Source organism: Musca vetustissima, unplaced genomic scaffold (assembly GCF_032173495.1).
Source record: "Musca vetustissima isolate MV318-11 ecotype Yass unplaced genomic scaffold, APGP_CSIRO_Mvet_v1 utg10921, whole genome shotgun sequence".
Lineage (NCBI taxonomy): Eukaryota > Metazoa > Arthropoda > Insecta > Diptera > Muscidae > Musca > Musca vetustissima.
Window position 1 is genome coordinate 27,501 of NW_026874959.1, and position 27,875 is coordinate 55,375.

Here is a 27,875-nt window from a genome sequence, read left to right on the forward strand (position 1 = left end):
AAGCCAATCGGTGAACACACTTATTTTTTAACTTGGTTTTTGGTCAAAACTCGGCGATTTTTCAAAAATATTTTTTCAAAGATCCGCCATTTTGTTAATTTTAGAGCGAAGTCAATAATCCTAGTTCATACGAGAGCCAGACATGTACTCTTTCTAACACCGTTGGAATTTTCGGATTCCGATGATCCAGTGAGGAGTTATCATGCCCGCCATCAAAAATAAGGACTTTTCTTTAATTACAAAAAACAACAACAAAACAATAACAAAATTTTTTTGTAAATTATTTTTCTTCTTTTTTAAATCTTCAAATATATATGTGCAAAGATGCAAACCTTAACAAGCATTGGTATTGATTTACCAGCCCATTGAAAATCTTGAAAAATTAAAATCGAGAATGGGTGGGGTTCCCTTAAGTGGAAAAAATACCATGAAATTGACGAAATATTAACAAGAGGAATTATGTTTTCTGCTTCCTGAGTGTGTGTGAGTGTATATGGGTTGCTCCACAAAGAAAATATTGAATAAAGTGAATATGGAAATGCTTCATCACCTGCCCCTAAAAAATTATTGTATTAAACGGTATTGTAAGGATTTCGGCGAAGTTGTGATTTTTCAAACAAGAATTACCACCGCTAATCTGCAGATTTTTTTCAAAAAATTCAAGGACTAAATGGAATGCCTCGCATGTATAGTTGTGTGTGTGGATGCGCATATGTGTATTTTAGCCATGACTTCTATTAGAGGCTTTACAAAGGTATTTCCCGCTGTTAAATTCTATAAAAAATGTGATCTTAAAAAACGTTTTATGAATTACTTTTAGTCGGTGGTTCTCGAAAAAGTCAGTAGTCAGAAACGTTTTGTTAAATGGTTTCCATGAATGCGAGGTAAGGTTGGCAACAGTGGTTTCCGACGATCAACCCCAAGCCAGAATAGTAGATTTTTTGTAAAAAAAATATTATTTTAAAAAAACGCAAGAGAGTAGATTTTTCATGGACACACATAGGCGTGAATTTAAGAATATTTTTCTTTTTTAAAGAATATTTTTTTAAGGTTCATAAGAGGCGTGGATTTTTTAAAGAATATTTTTTTAAGGTTCATAAGAGGCGTGGATTTTTTAAAGAATATTTTTTTAAGGTTCATAAGAGGCGTGGATTTTTTAAAGAATATTTTTTTAAGGTTCATAAGAGGCGTGGATTTTTTAAAGAATATTTTTTTAAGGTTCCTATAAGGCGTGGATTTTTTAAAGAATATTTTTTAAGGTTCCTATAAGGCGTGGATTTTTTAAAGAATATTTTTTTAAGGTTCCTATAAGGCGTGGATTTTTTAAAGAATATTTTTTTAAGGTTCCTATAAGGCGTGGATTTTTTAAAGAATATTTTTTTAAGGTTCCTATAAGGCGTGGATTTTTTAAAGAATATTTTTTTAAGGTTCCTATAAGGCGTGGATTTTTTAAAGAATATTTTTTTAAGGTTCCTATAAGGCGTGGATTTTTTAAAGAATATTTTTTTAAGGTTCCTATAAAGCGTGGATTTTTTAAAGAATATTTTTTTAAGGTTCCTATAAGGCGTGGATTTTTTAAAGAATATTTTTTTAAGGTTCCTATAAGGCGTGGATTTTTTAAAGAATATTTTTTTAAGGTTCCTATAAAGCGTGGATTTTTTAAAGAATATTTTTTTAAGGTCCCTATAAGGCGTGGATTTTTTAAATAATTTTTTTCGAGGTCCCTATAAGGCGTGGATTTTTTAAATAATTTTTTTCGAGGTCCCTATAAGGCGTGGATTTTTTAAATAATTTTTTTCGAGGTCCCTATAAGGCGTGGATTTTTTAAATAATTTTTTTTTAAGGTTCCTATAAGGCGTGGATTTTTTAAAGAATACTTTTTCAAGGTTACTATAAGGCGTGGATTTTTTAAAGAATATTTTTTCAAGGTTACTATAAGGCGTGGATTTTTTAATGAATATTTTTTTCAAGGTTACTATAAGGCGTGGATTTTTTAATGAATATTTTTTTCAAGGTTACTATAAGGCGTGGATTTTTTAAAGAATATTTTTTCAAGGTTCCTATAAGGCGTGGATTTTTTAAAGAATATTTTTTCAAGGTTCCTATAAGGCGTGGATTTTTTAAAGAATATTTTTTCAAGGTTCCTATAAGGCGTGGATTTTTTAAAGAATATTTTTTCAAGGTTCCTATAAGGCATGGAGTTTTTAAAGAATATTTTTTCAAGGTTCCTTTAAGGCATGGCTTTTTTGAAGAATATTTTTTCAAGGTTCCTATAAGGCGTGGATTTTTTAAAGAATATTTTTTCAAGGTTCCTATAAGGCGTGGATTTTTTAAAGAATATTTTTTCAAGGTTCCTATAAGGCGTGGATTTTTTAAAGAATATTTTTTCAAGGTTCCTATAAGGCGTGGATTTTTTAAAGAATATTTTTTCAAGGTTCCTATAAGGCGTGGATTTTTTAAAGAATATTTTTTTAAGGTTCCTATATGGCGTGGTAACGCCGTGAAATATTGGTCTTAGACCCACCTTTAAGTATACCGATAGTCATATCTCGACTAGCTGAGTTGATCTAGACATGTGTGTCCGTCCGTCTGTCCATTATAATTTGTAAACACGATACAGCCAACAGTTATGGACCAATATGGACGAAATTTTGCATGTAGGATGGGTTCGGCCCAATGAAGACCCCTATTGTTTTTGGTAAAGATAAGGTTAATATTTAGGGGATGAAATGGACCAAATACTTAATTTTTGACGGTTTTTCTGGTCATTCCAGAGGCCGCAATTATGGCCCAAACATCTCGAATTTTTACATGGAGAAGGGGATTGGGCCAAATAATAAGGATGCCTATTTTTATAAAGATAGGTCAATATATAGCGGGTCAAATGGCCCCTGACTTTTGGGTGGAAAATTACAAAATTTGTATTCTATAGCGAATATATTTACTCCTGAAGGACATAGAGCCGAGAATATATATCCAAGAGGAGTGGTTGACCTTTAAATCGATACCAATTAAATTATCGTATGTACTCGGATGTGGGAGGTGCACTTACATATTTGCAGGTTCTTAGGTATTGAGATATTATTTAGTAACCCATTACCACACTATAGAGTGGAAATATGGCCTAATCGCTTTGAAATGTTCCATGAGGTTCCAGTTATGGTCAAGCACAACGCCTATAATTTTCGGTGATGATCAGATAATAATTTTGGGATAAAGTGGACCGATAACTTATTTTTTTGTGTTTTTTTTTCTAGTCGATCTATAGGCTACAATTATAAGCCGAACATCACAACACAATCCAAGGTGAAGGGAATATGGACAAGTAATTTAGAAGCGTTGTACTGAACATTAGTAATATTCGGAAAATATGTCAGTCTAATAAAGATGGTGCAACTATTACGAAATATTACACAGGCTTGGAATAAAAATCTGCAGAAAGATAGAGTTCTGTGGTAGTTGTGTAGGGTATCGTATGGTCCGCCCCGTCCGACTATACTGCTCCGGTCACTTGTTTTTGTTATTTTTTACAAATTACTTTTTTTCAAGGCGTCTAAATGACGTTGAAATATTATTCGGTGCATACCACAGTACACCCCTCCCCGATTTTTAGTTAAGCTTTCACTTCTCAGGCTTTTAGTTGTTAATATAGACACATTTACGGCTACATTCCGCGCCCAACGAGATCCATGGGGAACCAAACGTGTTGCTCTTACTGTCGCTGGTGTTTCTGTTGTTGTTGTTGTTGCTATTCCCGCCGTTCCTGTTATAAATGACTGCAGTAATCTATCAAAAGTTAAATCCACAAAAGGCAACAGAAACACCAACAACACTAAAAACCTTCAACAGGCAACAGAAAAAAATAAAAAAATCAACAAAAACAAGAATAATGGAGGGATTTAAAAAAATAAACTTTACAAAACACCAACAAAATTTGTGCGGCGGGGTTGAATGCGAACAACAACATGAAATAAATTTTAAAAGCTCTTTCACGTTTTTTCCCCCGCATACAAAGGGAAAATTGTGATGGTGCTGGTGTCGGTGTGTGTGTGTGTCGGTGTGTGTGTGTGTTTTCACGATTAACAATTCTGTGTCCAGTTCTTTTGAAATAAATGCAAATAATTGCCAGGACGCCCACACCACGTCTACAAAATGAAATTCCCGAAAACAAAAAAAAAACGACAGATGAAAAATATAATCTATGTATGTGTCAATTAGTCAAATAGCTATTGTGTGGGGGTACTTAACCATTCGGGTTTTTAAACGGGAATTCGGTGAAAAGTGTCATAGAAAAAATTCTAAATTATAGCAGTATCTTCTTTTAAAGATTATTATAGGAAACGTGGATTTCAAAAAAAAAATTGGTCCATTATAGGAGGCGTGTATTATAGAGGATATACATTTTTTTTTTGGTGACTGAAAAAGAGGTGTGTATTTTTTTAAAGTGTATTTTTTGAGCAACTAAAAATGGGTGGATTTCGCAACTCCTTGGGCGACAAAAGAGGTCGCATATTTATTAAAGAATATTTTTGGACGACTAAAGAAGGCGCGGATTTTTTAAAGAATATTTTTGGTTGGCTAAAAGAAGCGCAATCCGAGGAACGAAAATCGATTCGGGCCATTACCTTGTGGCAGCCAAGGTACGCACCCGTCTTAATGTAGCAGCAAAGGTGCGATCTAACACAACACGGAAACTCGACGTCGAAAAGCTGCAAACACAACAGGTAGCCGAGGCCTACTCCGCTCAACTTATCCATCTGCTTGAAGAAAGCACTTCTTGTCCCGATAATAGTATAGAAGCACAATGGCAAAGAATTACCCTCTCCCTACAAATTGCAGCAAAAGCAACACTTGGGTACAAAAAAGCACCACCAAGACACCCATGGTACGATCAGGAGTGTCGTAATGCTACTGTTGTGAAAAAACGCAGCGTATAGGGCAACCCTGCAGACAGTAGCAACACGTAACGTGATGGAGAATTATCGGGAGAAAAGGAGAGAGGAGAAACGTGTCTTCAGAAAAAAGAAGAAAGAACAAGAAATACGTGAGCGTGAGCAAATCGAGATGTACAGGAGTCAGAAAGAAGTCCGGAAATTTTACCATGGAGTAAAACACCAAATCGAAGGCTTTGGTGCAGGCACATCCTCCTGTAGAGATGAAGAAGGAAACCTGGTGACAGATACAGACAGCGTGTTGAGGATCTGGAAGGAGCATTTTGAAAAGCTTCTAGTATCAAATAGTGGCGTTGAAGAAGATACCCCAGAACCAATAAGAGATGAGGTCATAAAATCAATTAATCGGCTCAAGAACAATAAAGAAGCAGGAGCCGATGGGTTACCAGCCGAACTATTAAAGACTGGTGGCCAGATGCTGGTCAGGAGCATGCACCAGCTGATTAGTACAATTTGGCTAGATGAATGCATGCCCAATGATTGGAACCTCAGCATCCTGTGTCCCGTGCACAGAAAAGGAGACAAGACGATATGTGCCAACTATAGAGGAATTAGCCTTCTTCCCATCGCATATAAAGTGCCATCCAGTGTGATGTGTGAACGATTGAAGCCAATGGTCAATGACATCATCGGACCATACCAATGCGGCTTCAGACCTGGCAAATCCACCATTGACCAGATTTTCACTATGCGCCAAATCCTGAAAAAGACCCACGAAAAACACATCGACACATACCACCTATTTGTCGACTACAAAGCCGCATTCGACAGGCATATCCGTTCAGAGGTGTTTAAAGTCATGTCTACGTTCGGCATTCCTGCAAAATTAATACGGCTATACAGGATAACTTTAAGTGGCACAAGGTCAGCAGTTAAAGTAGGAAAGGACCTATCGGAGCCCTTCAGTACCGAACGAGGATTCAGACAAGGTGACAGTTTGTCGTGTGGTCTTTTTAACATCCTGCTGGAAAAGGTCATACGAAACGCAAAGGTGAACAGAAATGGCACTCTGTACACCAAACAACACATGTTACTCGCCTACGCCGATGACATCGATATAATGGGTCGAGCATTGAGAGCGGTAACAGCCACCTATGAACAAATTAAAAAGGAGTCTGCCAAAGTGGGTCTGGCAGTAAACGGCGAGAAGACCAAGCTGATGGTATCAGTACGTCCAGTAGACTCGGATCAACTGTGGAACTTGATAACTACAGCTTCGAGGTAGTTAAAGACTTTATATACCTTGGTACCGCCATAAATAAAACGAATGACATCAGTTTTGAAATGAGATGAGGCAGCTCTTGGGGTGTTTAAAAGAAAAATTCTCCGAAAGATCTACGAGCAGATCTGCGTCGACGGTGAATATCGGCGTCGAATGAACCACGAGCTTTACAATTTATACGCGGACATCGACATAGTCAGTCGTATTGAGCTGCAGCGACTACGGTGGCTAGGCCATGTTGTGGGGATGAATGAGAATGCCCCAGCTCAAAAGGCATATCAAAACGAGCCTACTGATGGTTGCCGTAGAAGGGGAAGGATACGTATTAGATGGAAAGACAATGTAGAAAACAACATCTTGGAACGTGGTCTTCCAAATTGGTGGAATTGCGCACAAGACCGACACGCTTGGAAATCTTTTTTAAGCTCGGCTTATGGAACAACCGTTCTGTAACAAGCCAGCTAAGTAAGTAAGTAAAAGAGGCGCAAATTTTTAGGAGAATATTTTGTTGGCCACTATAGTAGGAGAAAATTTTCTAAGGAATATTTTTTGGGCGACTAAAACAGTCTTTGATTTAAAAAATGTTTTTGGGCTACAATAGGAAGGCTGGGGTTTTTTAGGATTTTTATCTTTACTTCGATATTCCAGGGTTGAATATTTTAAAACTTCAATTTATTCAAGGATCTATATATATAAAAAAATGGATTTCCCCAGATCCCGTAAAGGTATTCAGAACACATTTAGAAGCCTTTTTAGGGGCTTCTGCCCGCAGATCCATTTGGAATATCTTCGCATATAAAATATCAAAGTTTTGAATCTAAAGAAAATATTTTCTATTGTTTCTCGGTCTTTTAATGTCTCCCCTTAAATTTCTACTGCCTATAGAGTATCTTCAATTGCATCCAACTCAACCCAAATCTAAACCCCACAATGTGACTGGGAAAAGTGCAAAGGAAAAAAACAACAACAACCGACAAACAAAACAACCAAAAATTGATTTCGTAGCTGAAATGATTGATGATGATACAATAAACACAAGCCGAACAACAGACCACAATAACAACAGCTGTCGAAATCAATAGCAACCGAATGTAACCAATAACTAGTTTGTCGGTCGGGCTGCCAGCCAGTCAAGCAGTCAGCCTATAATCAAAGTCCATAAGGTCAATTCTATATTTGGATAGGCAACAGAGGACGGAAGGGCCAACAAATTACACTCCATCATGACCATCATCATTATCATTGTCGGCAGGACACAACACCGATCCCATCCTCCCCTCACACTCACTCACACACACACACACATTCATACATAAGTATACAAATTTCAACTACAAACTAGCCCTCATTGGAAAGGCACAAAATGACCATGACAACAATAATCCGTCACTGATTTCAATGGCAAATGCATCATCGGCGAGGATATTCGGCTGTGTTGTTGTCGTTTTTGATGTTGATGTTGAGGGAAAGCCCTACCAACCCAATACATCATCGTCGTCCTCAACATCATCATCATCATCGGAACGAACATCACCAGCAGTAAAATTGATGACTTCTGACAGTCAATCTGCCACACAACGTTTGTTTTGGGCGTTTGTTATTGTTGTCCTGACTTCCCTTTCATTAGGGCTGATGACAGTACCACCCCCGTCCCTCCCGCTCTTGAATTTTCTTGTCTGGGAGGATTTAATTTGGTTGTTGTTGTTTTTTTTTTACTTCTTCGCATTCATTCATTGGAGGGTAAACATTCGTCGCCACATAGGCATTGCCATATGCTTATGGCATCCTGGAAAGGAATTGAGAGTTCGAAGTCTCATTAATTAGGCATAACTAGCCAATACAGCTTGAAATTGTCTGTCAACAATTGTGTGTTTGACAAATTGGAGGAAGAGAAAATCGAAAAAATTAGAATCTTTCTGGAGAACAGAAGTCCTTCAACGGGTCATCTACAGGCTTTAAAGATGTTCTGTAGACGGAAAAACTTTGTAAAGTCCTTCATAGACAGGATACCTTCAAACGGGTTTCTATAGCCAGGATATCTTCTTAATATCTTCTATAGACAAACGATTATCTAAAGAATATTTTTTGACCCACTATACGAGGCGGGGATTTTTTAAAGAATATTTTTTCGGCCACTATACGAGGTGAGGATTTTTTGAAGAATATTTTTTGGGCCACTATACGAGGTGAGGATTTTTTAAAGAATATTTTTAATGACAAAAGTCTCTGAATTTTTATATGAAGATAATAAAATCAAGATTTATTCCAAATTTGTTTTCCACCACACTTTCAACCTAATCGCCAAAACATCCTTCCTCTTCTTCTTCTTCTACCCACAACAAACGACACATAAAGACAACAATAAAACCGATTTTAAGCTCTCTGATAGACCTCCCCCACCCCACAAACACCACACACACACCCACACTTTAAAAATAACAAAAGGAAAAAACATTTTCCTGTTCTCTGGACGTATTTTGGATTCAACAACTTCTTTAAAATCTCAACACACACACACACAAACACCAAAAATTGTCCTTTTTATGGATTTATTTATGATGTGTCAATTTCATTCATGTCTTTTTGAATTTTGCAAATCGTTTTTCTTTCTCGTTGAAAAAGAGGACTTTTGTGTTGTATGGTGTTGTTTTCTTTCCTCCGTTTAGGATGTGGCTGCGGGGAGGGGTATCATGGAGTTCCTGTTGCTTTGGCAATAAACATCAATCTGTTATATAAACTGGGATTATTAATGATTGCTGTTGTGTTGTGCTTTTTTACAGTCTTTTGTCATTTGTTCGGGATGAGTTGTTATGGTGTCTGTTAGAAAGGGGGGAGAGGGGTGGGTTAGGTTGTGTGGCGGAAGAAGCCACATTTAAAGTTTAACAAATACTATGACCATGAAATAAAGGAAACCGGAAATATTATCTTGTAAAATAAAAACAACAACTGAGGGTATTTTTACATACGGGGGTAACAACAAGATCAGAGGGAACGTTGGTGGTTATTCGTAAAAAATAAAAGGCAAATGTAAGTGGAACGAAAGCGAACGATGATGAATGTCAAAACCTTTGACACGCCTTTGGTATCAAAACCTATTCAGGTTGCTTCTAATTAAAAAAGTGTTTTCTGTATACAGAAGAGGTGTTCTCTATATCCCACACCTTAAAAAAATATTCTTTAACCAATCCACGCCTTTGATAGGCCTTGAAAAAATATTCTTTAATAAATCCACGCCTTTGGTAGGCCTTGAAAAAATATTCTTTAATAAATCCACGCCTTTGGTAGGCCTTGAAAAATATTCTTTAATAAATCCACGCCTTTGGTAGGCCTTGAAAAATATTCTTTAATAAATCCACGCCTTTGGTAGGCCTTGAAAAATATTCTTTAATAAATCCACGCCTTTGGTAGGCCTTGAAAAAATGTTCTTTAATAAAATGTTTAAAAAATGTTCTTTTATAAAATAAATCCACGCCTTTGGTAGGCCTTGAAAAAATGTTCTTTAATAAAATGTTTAAAAAATGTTCTTTTATAAAATAAATCCACGCCTTTGGTAGGCCTTGAAAAAATATTCATTAATAAATCCACGCCTCAGTTGGCCCTTGAAAAATATTCTTTAATAAATCCACGCCTCAGTTGGCCCTTGAAAAATAATCTTTAATAAATCCACGCCTCATTGAGGCCTTGAAAAAATAATCTTTAATAAATCCACGCCTCATTGAGGCCTTGAAAAAATATTCTTTAATAAATCCACGCCTTTGGTAGGCCTTGAAAAAATATTCTTTAATAAATCCACGCCTTTGGTAGGCCTTGAAAAAATATTCTTTAATAAATCCACGCCTCACTGAGGCCTTGAAAAAATATTCTTTAATAAATCCACGCCTTTGGTAGGCCTTGAAAAAATATTCTTTAATAAATCCACGCCTCACTGAGGCCTTGAAAAAATATTCTTTAATAAATCCACGCCTCATTGAGGCCTTGAAAAAATATTCTTTAATAAATCCACGCCTTTGGTAGGCCTTGAAAAAATATTCTTTAATAAATCCACGCCTTTGGTAGGCCTTGAAAAAATATTCTCTAATGAATCCACGCCTTTTGTAGGCCTTGAAAAAATATTCTTTAATAAATCCACGCCTCATTCAGGCCTTGAAAAAATATTCTTTAATAAATCCACGCCTCATTCAGGCCTTGAAAAAATATTCTTTAATAAATCCACGCCTCATTCAGGCCTTGAAAAAATATTCTTTAATAAATCCACGCCTCATTCAGGCCTTAAAAAAATATTCTTTAGTAAATCCACGCCTCAGTTGGCCCTTGAAAAATAATCTTTAATAAATCCACGCCTCAGTTGGCCCTTGAAAAATAATCTTTAATAAATCCACGCCTTTGGTAAGCCTTGAAAAAATATTCTTTAATAAATCCACGCCTTTGGTAGGCCTTGAAAAAATATTCTTTAATAAATCCACGCCTTTGGTAGGCCTTGAAAAAATATTCTTTAACAAATCCACGCCTCATTCAGGCCTTGGAAAATATTCTTTTATAAATCCGCGCATCTTTTAGGCCTTGAAAAAATATTCCTTATAATAACCACACCTTTGGTAGGCCTTAATAAAATATTCGTTACAAAATCTACAAATGTTAAAACCCTTGACAAAACCATCACTCCTCACTACATTCCCTTGATTTTTCTTCCCCTCCACTTCCAAAATATTTCCAATGCAATGAAAACAAAATTTCCATAAATTGTTATAAATATGCAATTCGTTGTTAACACTCAACGATAATTTGCATGAGTTCATATCGACAGTTTAAGGATTCCTTTTTTACATATTCAGCATCACAAGAAATCTAAAGCAACCAAAATAACAATTTACTAATAAAAATATTTATATAAACACAAATATACACACAGCACCATACTCAAATACACGCACATACACACACCCATACACCCACACCCTTCCATCATCCATAGGGAATATAAAATGTAAACCTGATTGCTTTCACATGGTTAACCCTTAAGCTTAAGCCTCAATTAAATTGATTGTTCAAGCGGTTTGGGATCACCAACAGCAACAACAACAACAATAGCAGTAGCAATAATAACACCAACAAGACTCTCTTCAATTGATAGTCAAAAAGGAGAAAAAAAAACAACAACCAGAATAACTTCAATATGACTTGAAAAAATATTGGAAGTAGTAGATTGGAAGAGCATACGAAGAAGGATATAGACAACACCCTACACACGTAATTCTCTTCCTGGTGCAGGATATATGTGATTCGACTTGGCCAAACTTAAAGCATTCGGTTTTTTATTTTCGCTCTTTAACACACAAAAAAATCTCCTCCCACCCTGCTTAAGCTGTCTCGAAATATCCTTAAGGTATCAGAATGTTATAAATCGGTCTATGTGTACATTGGCATATGTTGCCATTCGAAGGATTTCCAAAAACAAAGCAACAACAAATCCGAGGTGGAGATACTTGAAATGTGAAATGTGTGGAAAATTTAAACGAAATTAAGCTGAGATTTTAAGTGATTACTGTGAAGCGATGTGACTGTTGTACGTCGACGTTTGATGCTATGCGCCGGGCAATTTATAGGCCATTATCACTCCATTGAGCAGAACCCCTTTCTTTCACTGCACGCAATGGGATGAATCTATAAATGAAAGGCTAGGTGGATGAATGGGCGAGGGGAGATGGGGGTAAATCAACAAGGCACTAGCATTGATGCCAATATCATTGGTATTTCCATACGATTTTTTGATTGTTGCCGAAAAAAGAAGTGTGGGAAGAAGGGGGTGTGGATCCATGGTTGCTGGTCCATTTGGACCGGAATCATGAGAATGTGAATGCTAATGTGCTGTATCGAATAAATTCAGATTTCAAATTTGTATCTTTTGCTATTATCCTCCAATTGGTATTGTGTTGGGCAACTAGGCCGAAAACCACCCTCCACACTACAACCCTATTGACTTTAACCATCACCACCACCAGACGATTGTTGTTATTGTTGCCGAGAGATTCAAGGCACCATTTAAATTTTATTTTTTGTTTTTCATTTGTTTTGACATTAACAACCGTGTAATAGCCAAGAAATTTTTGATATCCGGAAACAGATTTAAATACTCCTTTTCATGTTTTTTAGTAGCATGGAGGACGTGAAGGACCATAACGAATTTATAAGTGATGTACAAGTTATGTACAAAAGGAGAACGGTGGAAAAATTATTTTGGAGTGTGAATATTTTAACATATTTTTTCAAGGCCTACCAAAGGCGTGGAATTTTTAAAGAATATTTTTTCAAGGCCCAACCAAGGCGTGGATTTATTAAAGAATATTTTTTCAAGGCCCAACCAAGGCGTGGATTTTTTAAAGGATATTTTTAAGGCCTATAGAAGGCGTGGATTTTTTAAAGGATATTTTTAAGGCCTATAGAAGGCGTGGATTTTTTAAAGTATATTTTTAAGGCCTATAGAAGGCGTGGATTTTTTAAAGGATATTTTTAAGGCCTATAGAAGGCGTGGATTTTTTAAAGGATATTTTTAAGGCCTATAGAAGGCGTGGATTTTTTAAAGGATATTTTTAAGGCCTATAGAAGGCGTGGATTTTTTAAAGGATATTTTTAAGGCCTAGATTTTTTAAAGGATATTTTTAAGGCCTAGATTTTTTAAAGGCCTGTAGAAGGCCTAGATTTTTTAAAGGATATTTTTAAGGCCTATAGAAGGCGTGGATTTTTTAAAGGATATTTTTAAGGCCTATAGAAGGCGTGGATTTTTTAAAGGATATTTTTAAGGCCTAGATTTTTTAAAGGCCTATAGAAGGCCTGGATTTTTTAAAGGCCTCTAGAAGGCCTGGATTTTTTAAAGGCCTATAGAAGGCCTGGATTTTTTAAAGGCCTATAGAAGGCCTGGATTTTTTAAAGGCCTATAGAAGGCGTGGAGTTTTTAAAGAAGAAAGTCATTGTTATTATTTGAATAGTTATTTTCCCCTCCCCCTCTTTTTGTTAAGCACCTTACTTAATTTCAAACTCCTACTCATTTTGTTAATCCATTTTGAAAGTTTCACCATCGGCTTCTATGGATTCAAACTATACTATAATCAACTTTCAATATGGATTTACTTTTTCAATTAATTAGAAAATTATTATGTCTACATAACAAGAAAAACAACAACAACAACATAAAATCAAAAGGCAACAAACACATGGCTACACATTCATAAAGCCATAGTTTCTACAGCTCCTCGGATGACTCCTGTCATCAACAGGAAAGAGCAGAACAAGAACAAAACGCACTCATCCACACACCCAACTGCAAAGAAATTAAAAATATGAAAAATATTCTAACGAAGCAATAGAAAAATATTTTTTTTTTTTTTTTTTGCATAATGAAAAAAATCTTCTTTGGTACCGTCTCATGGAATGAGTTTATTAACTAACAGTGGTGCAGGAATTGGATGTCCGTATTGAAGGTAATTATTAGTAGAATAGAAAATGGATAGATTTTTTGTAGATGTTTCAAAAGCTCTTCTGTAGATAGAAGAAAAAGTCCTTTAAACTTTTTTATTAAAACCTTAAGGGGTCCTAATAAGGACAAAGGTCTTTCGAAAATAAATGCAAAGCAAGAAGAGAATCTTGTGAGATTTTATCAGAAGATTACTCAAGACTATGAAAATTTAATGTAGATATATAAGACTCATATAGGTCTTCTAAAATCCATAGCTATAAGCCTTCTAACCACTGTGCTGGCTTATCTTCCACCGCCATCATCATTCTTGTAAAAACCAAACTTAAGCCAACTTTAATGAAAGTAGTTCTTTACACCATATTTTTTTTAAAACTTTTTTTGCTACTTCTTCTCTTTCAGTTTTGTTACAGTTTTGTGTTCGTTTTAGTCGCATTTTTCCATTTCTTTTTAAATAATTTCACAGATGAATGCGAATATTTTTACAACCTTGTCCTCAACTGGATTTGCTATTTATGTTCACTTAGTTCGTTAGTTGGTCGGGTTGTTGATTGGTCAGTTAAGGATCATCTTGTGGATGTGGAAAATATGGCCAAGAATGCTTGGGGTTTGCGAATAATAATACCGATGATGGAGGTGTAGACAGAAGATGATAATATTGCCTCTAAGGCAGAGTTAGGCTGGTAGGAAGGTGATGATTACCACAAATAATGTTGTTATGAAATAGTTTTTTATATATAATTGCTAAGGTAATGGGAAGGCAGAAGAGAGATAAAATATAAAATATAGAGGAAAGCTTAGGAAATAATCGATAATTTAAAAGAGTAGCCTAAGTATGATATAAGAAAAACTGTAAAGTCCTTGAAAAAAATATTCTTGGAAAATTCTCACTTTTATAATCTCAAAAAAATCCACGCTTTTATTATCATTTATAGACCTTGAAAAAATATTTTTTGACAAATCCTCGGCATCAAAAAACCACGCCTTTTCTATACTTTGAAAAATATATTTGACCTCCAAAAATATTTTTTAAAATATCGACGCCCAGAATATTTTTTGAAGCCATAGAAAATTTTTTAATTAATCCACGCCTTTGTTAGGTCTTGAAAAAATATTTTTTAAAAAATCCTCGCCTTTGTTAGGTCTTGAAAAAATATTCTTTAATAAATCCTCGCCTCAGTTGGCCCTTGAAAAATATTCTTTAATAAATCCTCGCCTCAGTTGGCCCTTGAAAAATATTCTTTAATAAATCCACGCCTCAGTTGGCCCTTGAAAAATATTCTTTAATAAATCCACGCCTCAGACAGGTCTTAAAAAAATATTCTTTAATAAATCCACGCCTTTGGTAGGTCTTGAAAAAATGTTCTTTAATAAATCCACGCCTTTGGTTGGCCTTGAAAAAAATATTCTTTAAAAAATCCTTTTTTTGTATTTTCTTTAAGAAAATAAACTCACTGGCCCCTATTATCAACCTCCCCATACCATATGGGAGATTGTAATAAAATACCAATTAAAATGACATTTTAATAGGGATAATGCCAGCAACAACAACACAACAAACAAACAGTAACATTGGCAACTGCTACTGCTTATCCCATCATTACTATGTTGTTGTCGATTTTTGTTGTTATTTGTTTTTATTTCAGGAGATGGATTCCAAACAAACAGAGCATCAGAAGATATCTTCCATCCATTTATGACAGTTTTGTGTTAATTAGCTTAAAATAAATATTCATTTCGAATGAACGAATGATGATAACGACAATCCATAACGAGTATAATGAAATAAAACACCATGCAGTAGTAAAAGGTAGAAGGGAGGGGGAATGGAGTGGAGTTTGGGCAGAGTAGGGATTTTGCACGAAATAACAAGCGTTACACTTCATAATAATACACACACTTTGACAATAATAATATCAACAGCAACAACATAAAAGAAAACAACAAGAAAGTCAACATAAAAATACATTATCCTTATTAAAGGAATCGAGAGAGAAAAAGGAGGATACTCAAAAGCTGCTGAAATTACGGCTTTGGTATTTATTATTATCAACAAGTCTTTTTTTGCTCATTAAGAAAAGAACAGCAACAGAAACTGTATAGCGGATTATCTGAAATATATAATTTACAGATTGATTTTCAAAAACTTTACAATTATGAGAAATTAATAAAAAAAAAATACGGAACAAGCAACTAAAAGAGAAGCCTTTGGTAGGCCTTGAAAAAATATTCTTTAATAAATCCACGCCTTTGGTAGGCCTTGAAAAAATATTCTTTAATAAATCCACGCCTTTGGTAGGCCTTGAAAAAATATTCTTTAAATAAATCCACGCCTTTGGTAGGCCTTGAAAAAATATTCTTTAAAAAATCCACGCCTTTGGTAGGCCTTGAAAAAATATTCTTTAAAAAATCCACGCCTTTGGTAGGCCTTGAAAAAATATTCTTTAAAAAATCCACGCCTTTGGTAGGCCTTGAAAAAATATTCTTTAAAAAATCCACGCCTTTGGTAGGCCTTGAAAAAATATTCTTTAATAAATCCACGCCTTTGGTAGGCCTTGAAAAAATATTCTTTAATAAATCCACGCCTTTGGTAGGCCTTGAAAAAATATTCTTTAATAAATCCACGCCTCATGTAGACCCCGAGAAAATATTCTTCTATAAATCCACGCCTTATACAGACACTGAAAAATATTCTTCTATAAATCCACGCCTCATGTAGACCCCGAAAAAAATATTCTTTCATAAATCCACGCCTCATGTAGACCCCGAAAAAATATTCTTTTATAAATCCACGCCTTATACAGACACTGAAAAATATTCTTTCATAAATCCACGCCTCATGTAGACCCCGAAAAAATATTCTTTCATAAATCCACGCCTCAGTTGGCCCTTGAAAAATATTCTTTTATAAATCCACGCCTTAGTTGGCCCTTGAAAAATATTCTTTCATAAATCCACGCCTCATGTAGACCCCGAAAAAATATTCTTTCATAAATCCACGCCTCATGTAGACCCCGAAAAAATATTCTTTCAAAAATCCACGCCTTTGGTAGCCCTTGAAAAAATATTCTTTCATAAATCCACGCCTCATGTAGACCCCGAAAAAATATTCTTTCATAAATCCACGCCTTTGGTAGCCCTTGAAAAAATATTCTTTCAAAAATCCACGCCTTTGGTAGCCCTTGAAAAAATATTCTTTAATAAATCCACGCCTCATGTAGACCCTGAAAAAATATTCTTTAATAAATCCACGCCTCATGTAGAATAAATCCACGCCTCATGTAGACCCCGAAAAAATATTCTTTCATAAATCCACGCCTTTGGTAGCCCTTGAAAAAATATTCTTTCATAAATCCACGCCTCATGTAGACCCTGAAAAAATATTCTTTAATAAATCCACGCCTCGTGTAAACCACGCCCTTAGTAAAAATCATTCAATTATTTTTTGGTTTAATTTTTTATTTTTCTTTTTTGTCAATCGATGTTGTATTCTGCTTGGGCCAGATTCATACTGCACACGCACACATATATAAGTATATTTATAACAATTTTTTTACCTTTTTTTAAATAATTAATTCATGTATGATTTTATTAATTTTTTGTTGTTGTTATTTTGGTATCAAAAACACAATAATGATCCCTCTGCCCTCTCAACCGCAAATAAATAAATCAGAAAAAAAAATAAAACAACATCTTGAAAATTTAACACATATGGATTTCATTCAATAACTTCTTTCTTCTTTTTCATCATCGTTCGTGACACATTTCTTTTTTTTACCTCGTCATTTGAGATCGAGTTAATTTACATATGTAAAGGGTATTTTGTTTATTTTTTAATTATAATTATTTAATTATTATTATAAAGCAAAATAAAAACATATAAATTATACATACATACAAGGCCAAATGTAAGCGGGGGAATATTCCATTTTAGTTAGGGAAACTACAAAATAAATTAAAAACTAAAAAAAATAAAAATAAAATAAACGGGGCTAGGCTCTGTTCTTTTTCTTTAATAATATGCATTTCACATTAGAGCAAATTTATGTGACGTTCTTGTTATTAATGTTTTCTCTCTTATGGTATAGTTTTTCTCACATCAATTTTCATTTTCTACATCTGTTCGACTTCGCTTTCAAAGGAAAATTTATTTTTCTGTATTATTTTGTTTTTGTTTGTTGTTTTCATTTGAAATTTGTATAAAACATAGTTCTGCTTCTTGTATCCTGACTGACTATTCAGGGGGTGATGTATCTTAATCCGTAGTTTCTTATTTTTTTCCATCTCCAGCTCGGGCTCTAATATCTAGAGTGTACCTGATGTCCCATCATCAACGATTGTTTCGCTCTTAGCGCAATCTTCAAGCTGGACCATATCATTAATACCATTAGTATTGCCGTTGCAACCACCTCCTGCAACGATAAAACAGAGGAGTTAAATAAAAAAATTCAATTCTTAAAACTCTTTAGAATTTCATATTCTAATCTTTGAGGAAACACATAGTTCTTTTTAATCTATAATGAAGGCCAATAGGGTTATTGTTAATGGAATAACTTAATTGGAATAAAACTCAATGGCGTAACACCATTTCCAAAGGGGTAATACAACATTAAACATTGTATATGAATAAAATGATATATACGCCTAAAGGTATGCTTTGAATTTTGAAATAACATCAACAAGAACAATGAAAAACCAATTTATTGTGAAGGCATATATATTGACTAAATTCACGCTTGGAAAAAACTTGAAAACATATTCTTTAAAAATCTACGCCTTGGAAAGTGCATGGATTTTCAGGCCTTTGGGAGGGCTTGAAGAAATATATTTCAATAAATCCTCCAGACCTTTGGAAAGTATTGAAAAAATATTCTTGTAATGGTTCCTGAAAAATATTCTTTAAAAATCTACGCCTTGAAAATGCATGGATTTTTCAGGCCTTTGGAAGGGCTTGAAGAAATATACTTCAATAAATCCTCCAGGCCTTTGGAAAGGATTGAAAAAATATTCTTTAAAAATCCACACCTCTTGTAATGGTTCCTGAAAAATATTCTTCAAAAATCTACGCCTTGGAAAATGCATGGATTTTTCAGGCCTTTGGAAGGATTGAAAAAATATCCTTTAATAAATCCACACCTCTTGTCCACGCCTTCTGCGGGCATTTAAAAAAAAATGTTTTAATATATCCACCTCTATGGAAGGGGCTTGCAAATACTCTTTAAAAATAAATGCTTTTGGAAAAAATATTCTTTAATAAATACACGCTTATTGTAGGCTAAAGAAAACTGTGTACAGCTGTTGCAATGTCGAAAGAGGTATTATACGGAAATCCTGATGTGACGTGAGATATTCGGGGAATATCCTTCTGGTCTTCTGTGAGAAGGTATTTCAGACGACTGAATTTCTACAAGAGGTCGATAAGATAGAAGAACTTCTGACGGTATTCCTCAGACCACCTAAAAGTCCCCTTGTGAGAAATCCGGTAATCAGGAGTGCCATCTAAAGCTCTGTGAGTTAGAAGCCCTTCTACGATATAGAATAACTTATGTGAGATAGAATACCTTCTGAAGCTTTTCTATGAGATAGAATGCCTTCTAAATTCCTTCTACGAAATAGAAGTCATTCAAAAGCTTTTCTATGGCATAGAAGACATTCTAAAGCCGTTCTAAGGGGTGGATAACATTTCTATGCGACATAAAAACTTGATCTTCTAATGTAGGGCGAAGATTTAACCGAAATAACTTATAAAGCTCTTTTATAGCTCTTCTAGAAGACTTGATTAAGCTCTGCAACCTAGTGTCCACAACCTGAAAATTATTATACTCCTGGAAATGGTGTTCCAAAAGAAAAAAATACCGCGCTGCAACCTGTTGTCAACCTTTCAAAAAGAAAATCAAAATCCATTAACTATTTCTAGAATATATTTTTTGTACGCATTTCTAAAAGCTGTGGCTTTCAACACAAAATCCGCATCAACTTACCATTGTTTTGTTGAACTACTGATCCGCTATCCTCAGCAATAGTTGTCGAGGATTTTACAGATGGCGCAGCATTGGCGGTTGTTAATAACGACGACGATGACATCGGTGATGATGATGATGTCGGTGATGTAGTTGTTGTTGTTGTTGGTGATGATGTTGATAAACTCTCACAACTCACTGGATGAGCAGTACTGCTACCTACCGAACCTGAACCAGTCACAACAATACTATTTGTTGAGTTGTCATTCAAATGCGACGACGAACTACAACTACTGCCACCACTACTATCCGCAGCTGGATCTGCGGTTGTGGTTTGTTGTTGTGATGTTGATGTGGGTGATGCATCATTGGCTGTAGTAGTAGTAGTAGCAGCCTGCGAGGACGACGACAATGTCGTCGATGAGGATGAAGATGATGTTACCTCCGATGTTGATGTTGGCGTTGTTGCTCCTGCTGGTGCACGTGCCAAATTCTCAGGATTTATTTGTATGGAACCCAAATTGATACGTTGCAAATTACCTGTTGTCTGTATGCGTACACGAACGAGTGGCTGGCGCCAGCCACGAGCCGACAGGGCACTGCGTATCATACCAAGGGCACCGCCAACATTCTGTCCGGCATAGTGTTGTAACAAACCACCAACAAATGGCAGTTGTTGTGGTTGCATTTGACCATTGAGTTGGTGTGGTTGTTGTTGCTGCTGTTGTTGTTGCTGTTGGGGCAATGGTACCAAACGGAAAATGCGATTTGCCGCAAAGGTTCCCGGCTGTTGTTGTTGCTGCTGCTGAGGTTGGCCACCGGCAGCACCACCGCCACCACCACCACCCGGTCGATTCATTTGTTGTCCCTGCTGTTGTTGCGGTTGCTGTTGCATAATGCCAGCACCACCGCCACCATTATTTTGATTACGTGTTAATATGAGTACTTGGGCCTGTTGCATAATTACCGGCAGCTCGTAATGATGGAAGAAATACAACATGGAATGCTGGAATGATAGTAGAAAAAAAATCATCGTGATAATGATGAGTAGCTGTTCGGTTACCATAAACAACAGATTTCGAAAAAAAATAAAAACAAAACAATCAGCAACAATAACAACAAAAACAGATAATTAATGAAATTCAATATAATAATCGGGATAGCCCTTGAGCTGAATAACGTCGCAGTTTTTATTAAAAAAAAAAAAGAAAACAAAAAACATGAAAAGGAAAAAACCCACAACAATATGAAAATATGCCACTAATGCCACATGGATGTAATGAAGTTCGAAGCGGAGGGAAAAAACAGGCAAAAGTATTATATAAACTATTTAAATTAAGTTATTCGCAATTGAATTTAAGCTCAGAGCAAAAAAGTGTTACATGATTGGGTTTTTTTTTAATAAAATCAATTGTTTCATAATTGAAAAATTCAAAATGGAGTTTAAAATATTAAAGTTATAAGCCATTTTAAAATAATTGTGGGAACAATTATAAAAAAAAATCTATTACAAGCATGGATTTTTAAAAAATATTTTTCTGGGATATTTAAAATATTTTTTAAAGGACCAATACAAGGCATGACTATTTTAAAAATATTTATGAGGCATATTTTAAATGCAGACCAGAAAGGATAGTCTTATAGAAGCCCCCTTATGGAAGACCTTAAGGAATTTTTCTTTACAGAAAACCAAGAGGATATTCTATAGAACGTTTATTTTTTTAGAAAATCGACAGAGTCTTCCATCTTATCAGAGCAACATCAATCACGATGGCATTATTTTACATGCAATTAAATTTTATTTGGTTTCGATTGAAACACGAAAACGTCATAACTTTATGAATTCATCGCTGACAACCACAACAACAATGACATGTCACAACAACATTCAATCTACACAAACAAATCGATACAAAGAGAAAAAAATATCACCTATCCAGAAACATTGTCAAAATTATAATCAGGCAAAAATATATATGTATGTATATATTTTTTTTTGTATTGGAAAAACAAAATTTATTCCAATATGATGTGATGCACATAGTGACATATTTACATGATATCCATATTGAAGGAAACATATGGTCTGTTCCCGTAATGCAAGAATCTACCAATTTTTACTATTTTTTCCGATATCATAAAGGAAAAATTGTTATCGTAGTAAAAAATTGTACATTCTAGCAGGTTCTGGAACAGAGCAATAATTTAACGAAAATAAATCGAAAATAATACTTTTCATAGAATGTATATTGTTTGAGCGGCATTGTGACGTATACATAGTGACAGCATGTATACGCAGTGACATACAGAGGAAAGTAAACGAAAAATATATGATACACAAGCTGAAATTTTATTTTTTGTTTTTTAATTCACGTCGATAACTGTTCTCGAACAAATATTTTTTAAAAAATCCAAAGCTAAAAATTGTCCGAAAAATATTTTTAGAAGATTAACGACTTTTTGCCTTCGAAAGAAAGAAAATTCGATTTTTTTTAAATCGTATAATAGGACTCAAAATTATTATTATATTTTTTATACATATATATTTAATATTGAGACGACAGGCAGGTATTTATTTACATCGGGATATATAAAAACCAAAAATAGTATTTTTTGCGATTTGAATGGAAGTTTTATTGGACCACACATTTTGGAGAGCTGAAGGGAGCCTTTATAGACGAGCTGAAGGGAGTCTTTATAGACGAGCTAAAGGGAGTCTTTATAGACGAGCTAAAGGGAGTCTTTATAGACGAGCTAAAGAGCATCTATAAGCGTGGTGAAGGGAGCCTCTATATGCGAGCTCGAGGTAGCCTTAATATGAAAGCTGAAGTGAGCCTTTATAGGTGAATTGAAGGAAGCAGAGGAAAGTAAACGAACGATATACACAAGCTGAAATTTTATTTTTTTGTAATTTACGTCGATAACTGTTCTCGAACAAATAATTAAAAAAAATCCAGGGCTAAAAATTGCCCCGAAAAAATATTTTTAGAAGATTGAAGACTTTTTGTCTTCGAAGAAAAGAAGATTCGATGTTTTTATTTTAAATCGTATAATATGACTCAAAATTATTATTATATTGAATTATGTTTGTCAATATTGAGAAGACAGGCAGGTATTTAAAGCGGGATAGATAAAAACCAAAAATTTTTTGCGATTTGAATGGAAGTTTTATTGGACCAAACATTTTGGCGAGCTAAAGGGATCCTTTATTGACTTGATGAAGGGAGCCTTTATAGGCGAGCTGAAAGGAAGCTCTATAGGCGTGGTGAAGGTAGCCTCTATATGCGATCTGGAGGGAGCCTCTATATACGAGCTCAAGTAGCCTTAATATGCGAGCTGAAGTGAGCCTTTATAGGTGAATTGAGGGAGCATTTATAGGCGAGTGGCGAGCTGAAGGTAGTCTCTATAAGCGTGGTGAAGGGAGCCTCTATATGCGAGCACGAGGTAGCCTTAATGTGCGAGCAGAAGTGAGCCTTTATAGGTGACTTGAAGGAAGTATTTATAGGCGACCTGAAGGGAGCCTCTAAAGCGAGCCGAAGGAAGCCTTTTTTAGATGGGTTGATTATAGAGTTTATAGAGCTGATGAGGTTTTCAGGAGAAGTGTTTGTGGTCCCTATGGTACTTTGGGGGTCTGCAAATACCAGACTTCATTTTCATTTAATTTTTTTTAGTAGAAAAAAATCCATCCTTGTGTTCTGTTCTTTTTTCGATAAAAAGTCTGACTTATTTTCTATAGAAAAACTCCGATTGAGTTTCAGCGAAATTTATTCTATCGAAAAAAGTCCGACTTATGAGTCTGGGATTTTTCCTATAGAAAAAAAGTACGACCTGAGGGTATGCGAATTTTTTCTATAGAAAACAAAAATAATTCACGCCTCCAAAAATGATTGTAAAATAATCCTCGCCTATAAAGGGCCTCGAAGAAAATTTTAAAATAATACACACCTTCCAAAAAATGATTTTAAAACAATCCACACCTTAAAGGTCGTGGAAAAAATTAAAAAAAATATTTTTAAATAATTCACGTCTCCAAAAAGTTATTTTTAAATAAAACCCCACACCTCTAATAATTTGTTTTTAATATCTACCCTATAAGTGTTCTCAGAAATATATTTAAAAAAATCTCCGCCTATAATATCTTTAAAAACTTCTAATTGACATCCACGAGTTAATCGGGCATGTTCTGGCATTCACTTCAACGGCAGAAGTGTATCGAACACACGCCGAGGTGTTCTGTAACACACTTTACACCCATTTGAGGTGTATTCTTTACACTTACATTTCCATAGTGAGAGTCGGGTGTATTCCTGTTTTTTCATATAAAAGAAAATCTTTTTTGAAATAAAAAACGCACATTATGATAGATTGATTTGTTATTATTGCGTATAATTTGTTTAAAATCACAAAATGAACATGAAACACCATTAACAACAAATTTTAAATAGATACTAAGGTTTGTCTTAAATTTTCTTCAATTGAATTTCTTGCTTGACACAAACAACTGATTTGAAGTAAGGCCGAAAAAGATAGGGTTACCAAATGTTCCCCTTAAATCAATCAAGAAATTAATGTTATTACAGAGGTTTCATACATATATTTTATGTTGCGAATAAAAAAATATTAAAAAATAATAATAAAATTGTCGTTAAAATTAACGAAATTACTAAAAAATTACAGAAACAATGTTAAAAACGAATACAGTTTATATTGAATGGCAACACTATTTCTGCAAAGTACCATGTCGACGTTTATTTTTGTCGCAGTTCAAAATTTCAATTCACGTGAGAAGCAGAACAGGAGGTAGCTTCTGAGGTGAAGTGTATGTGTAAAGTGAAAAGAACACGCCGTGAGTTCCAGAACATACCCGAATGTATCGGTATAATCACATTTTTATTCAGATATCCTTCACTAATCATGGGTACATTGATGCGTATAGATGTTGTAACAACGTATACGCCCACGTAGTTCTAATAAAAACCTATTTAAATAAATATTATAGTGAAACATTTTTAAGGATAAAAATAATACTGCGAAAGGCAGTCTCATTTTATTTTATTTTAAATTCGCAATTTCTCCTCTGAATTTCCACGAATAAATTTTTTTGTTATTCGGCCTTTCTTTTACATCTCGTGTAAGGTTTCACCATATTCAAAATTGTTTTGAATAATGTTTTGTTTTTTTCGTTCATTGTATTATGTGAATTGAATTGTTTTATTGTTGTTGTCACCTTGGAGTTACCTTTTTTACAAAAAAAAATAACTAAGTGTACAATTTGTAAATTCAGCACCCCCACAAATTCAAAATTCTCTAACAGTTCTTCTTCGTCAGTTGGCAATGAGCCCTGTCGTGTATGGTATAATTAATGTCGACCCAATTATGGCAGATTATTAATTATTATTGATGCTGAGTTGTTTTTTTCTCATCTTCCACTTGTTTGCCTTTTGAGTTATATATTTGTTCGGAGATGTCCTTGTGATACCTGCCGCCGCCTTAGTTCCAAATAAAACAAACAAATAAATAGAGTAAAAAAAATAGCACATCCTCCAACACATCATATCCATCCACATCTCTTGTATTTTCACGTGTACTGTTGGGCCTTTGCAATTCGTTATCGTTGTCGCTGTTGTTATTCGCTGCTTGTGATACGGAATCCTCGTCATTTGCCGCTACTCATCACCCAACAATACACGTGTCAAATAAATGTTGTTGTGCAGTGATGTTGTAACCGAGAGAAGATACATTTGTATGATACGTGTAAGCGTTTCGTGTAAATGTGTCATTGTGTACACAAAAAATGACGCAAAATACATACAGTACATTGTCTCCTTCGTTCGCATCCAAGGATATCTGTGTGCGGGAACTATTTGAAGTAAAGGGATGGCGTATTGTAGAAATGCGGACAGCGAAGTTCTTCAAGCAACCTATATTCATATTTGTATGACATATTTACTTAAAGTGTATTTTTTTGTAAAATATTTTCGTCCTTCCTTCGATCACTAATCTAAATAAAGTTAAAAAATCTCGCAATACTCCAAACCTAAAATTTTGCTCGAAAATAGATCATTAAAAGATCCAGGGCTTGTATGGTCCTTTGAAATATATTTTTTAAATGATTCACAACTATTATTGCCACTATCAAAAAAATCCAAGAATTATATGAACCCTTTAAAAAAGTCCTCTCCTATAATTGTTCTCAAAAATAAAAAAATCAAGGACCAAGAAAACCTCATGCCTTCGACGATTTGAATTGCATTTTTTTTTCTTTTGGATTTCCTTCATTTATGTTCTTGGCAATATTGATGCGTATACGTGTTGTCACAACGTATACGCCAACGTATTTGTGAGAAAAAAATATTTCAATACTAAGAAATAAATATTTTAAATATTAAAAAAAAAAATTAACTTAAAAAAGCCAGATCTATAAATGACATGGAAAAAATATTTTAAAAGTAAAATAAAAATTGAATTTGCAAATATATTTTTAAAAAGCAAAATTGTAAAAGTATTTTCAAAGAATTCAACCCTCGAAACCAGTGAGCGGAGAAGTATAGTCGGACAGGGTCGACCATATGATACCCTACACAACTACCACGAAGAGCAAACTTTCTGCCGTTCTATATTTTTTGAGCCTGGGCAATATTTCGTGCACCCTTTTACCGATTATAGATCAACAACTCCACTTTCTAAACCTGCCATATTTTCCAAAAATTTTTTCTTGAAGTGAATTTTTACGCCATAAAATAAAAAATTGGTCATTGGTGACCGATCAACATCTAAACAGCCGCTCTAAGTATTTGGTCAGATCGCCATCACCTTGTAGAATATGTGATGTTTTGCATATAATAATTGCGCCTAGAGCGACTAGAGAATCTGACAAAGTTATTGTTTTCGGTTTATTGCACCCCTGAATGAAATCTTAACTTCACCGAAAACTATAGGCGTCGTCCTTGACCATAATCGGAACTTCATGTACAATTTCAAAGCGATCAGCGTGACACTTCCGTCCTCTAATGGAGTAATAGTAATACTATGCACATAGTCACCTTTACCTAATTTCGTATAACTCCCAAATATGACTGTATATATAATTGCTATCAATTTGAAGGACAACAACTCCTCTTGGATATACTATCAACTTCTTGGATATACTATCCTTCAGGAGCAAGTATATACGCCCCAGAATAAAAATTTTGTAATTTTTCACACAAAAGTCAGGGTCCATTTGGCCCGCTTAATATTGACCGATCCTTATCAAAAAAGGCATGCTTATTCTTTGGCCCGATCCCCTTCTCCATGTAAAATGTCACGATGTTCGGAACATAACTGCGGCCTCTGGAGCGAGCAGAAAACCCGACAAAAATTAAGTATTTGGTCCATTTCATCCCCTAAATATTAACCGATATTTACCAAAAATAGAGGTCTTCATTGGGCAGAACCCATCCTGCAAGCAAAATTTCGTGAAGATTGGTTCATGACTGTGGCCTGTATCGCGTTTACAAATTATAATGGACGGACAGACACACATGTCTAGATCGACTCAGCTAGTCGAGATATGACGATCGGTAAATTGGGTCTAGGACAATATTTCGCGGCGTTAAAAACTTTTGGGGCTGCACAAAGCTATAATACCCTGACAACATAGTTGTGTAGGTTATAAACATAATTTTTTAAAATATGGTCGGTTATAATTGACTTCGAAAATATATTAAAAAAAAAACCAAGCATATAATTGACCTCGTAAAAAATCCAAGCCTATAATTGACCTCGTCATAGAATTCAACTCTAAAATTGGCCTCGAAAAAAATATTAAAAAAAAAAATCCACACCTATAATTTTCTTTTAATTTCGAAGAAATTGTTTTGTACAGAAATTATACCGACGAGCGATGCCTCTACGCTACAATCACATTTTTATCATGTTATCCATAACACATATTGGGTACATTGAAGCGTATGCGTGTTGTCACAATGTATACGCCTACGTGTTGCTGATAAAAACCTATTTTAACGGTCAAATGAAATATATTTTTAAGATGAAAAAAACTGCACTCCTATAACAATGCGATACTTTTTTCAACTTAAAAATCTTGAACCAATCAGGACCGCCAAAATCTGAAAGAAAAACTCTAGCTGTTGAGACTTTGACTTTCTGAGACGCTAAACATGTGAAAAAAATCATCCAAACCAAACGGGGTTTTAAGAATAGTTGTTTGTTTTTCCTTTGACTATCTTCCTGTCGTATATTGTTGGTCGAATAAATTACAAGATCTAAAC

The 27,875-nt window shown here is 34.7% G+C and overlaps 1 protein-coding gene across 1 annotated transcript in view; it reads right to left on the minus strand.

Annotated features, from left to right (window-relative positions):
• Positions 1-17,947: 17,947 nt before the first annotated feature.
• The window catches only part of LOC133337461 (membralin), a 43,245-nt gene continuing 33,317 nt past the window's right edge, over positions 17,948-27,875 (minus strand). Inside the window, exons 12-14 of the mRNA XM_061545680.1 lie at positions 19,802-20,608; positions 18,105-18,156; positions 17,948-18,054 (exon numbers count right to left, since the gene is read on the minus strand). Coding sequence (XP_061401664.1) covers positions 17,948-18,054; positions 18,105-18,156; positions 19,802-20,608 — 966 coding nt within the window. The remainder of the gene's footprint in view (positions 18,055-18,104; positions 18,157-19,801; positions 20,609-27,875) is intronic.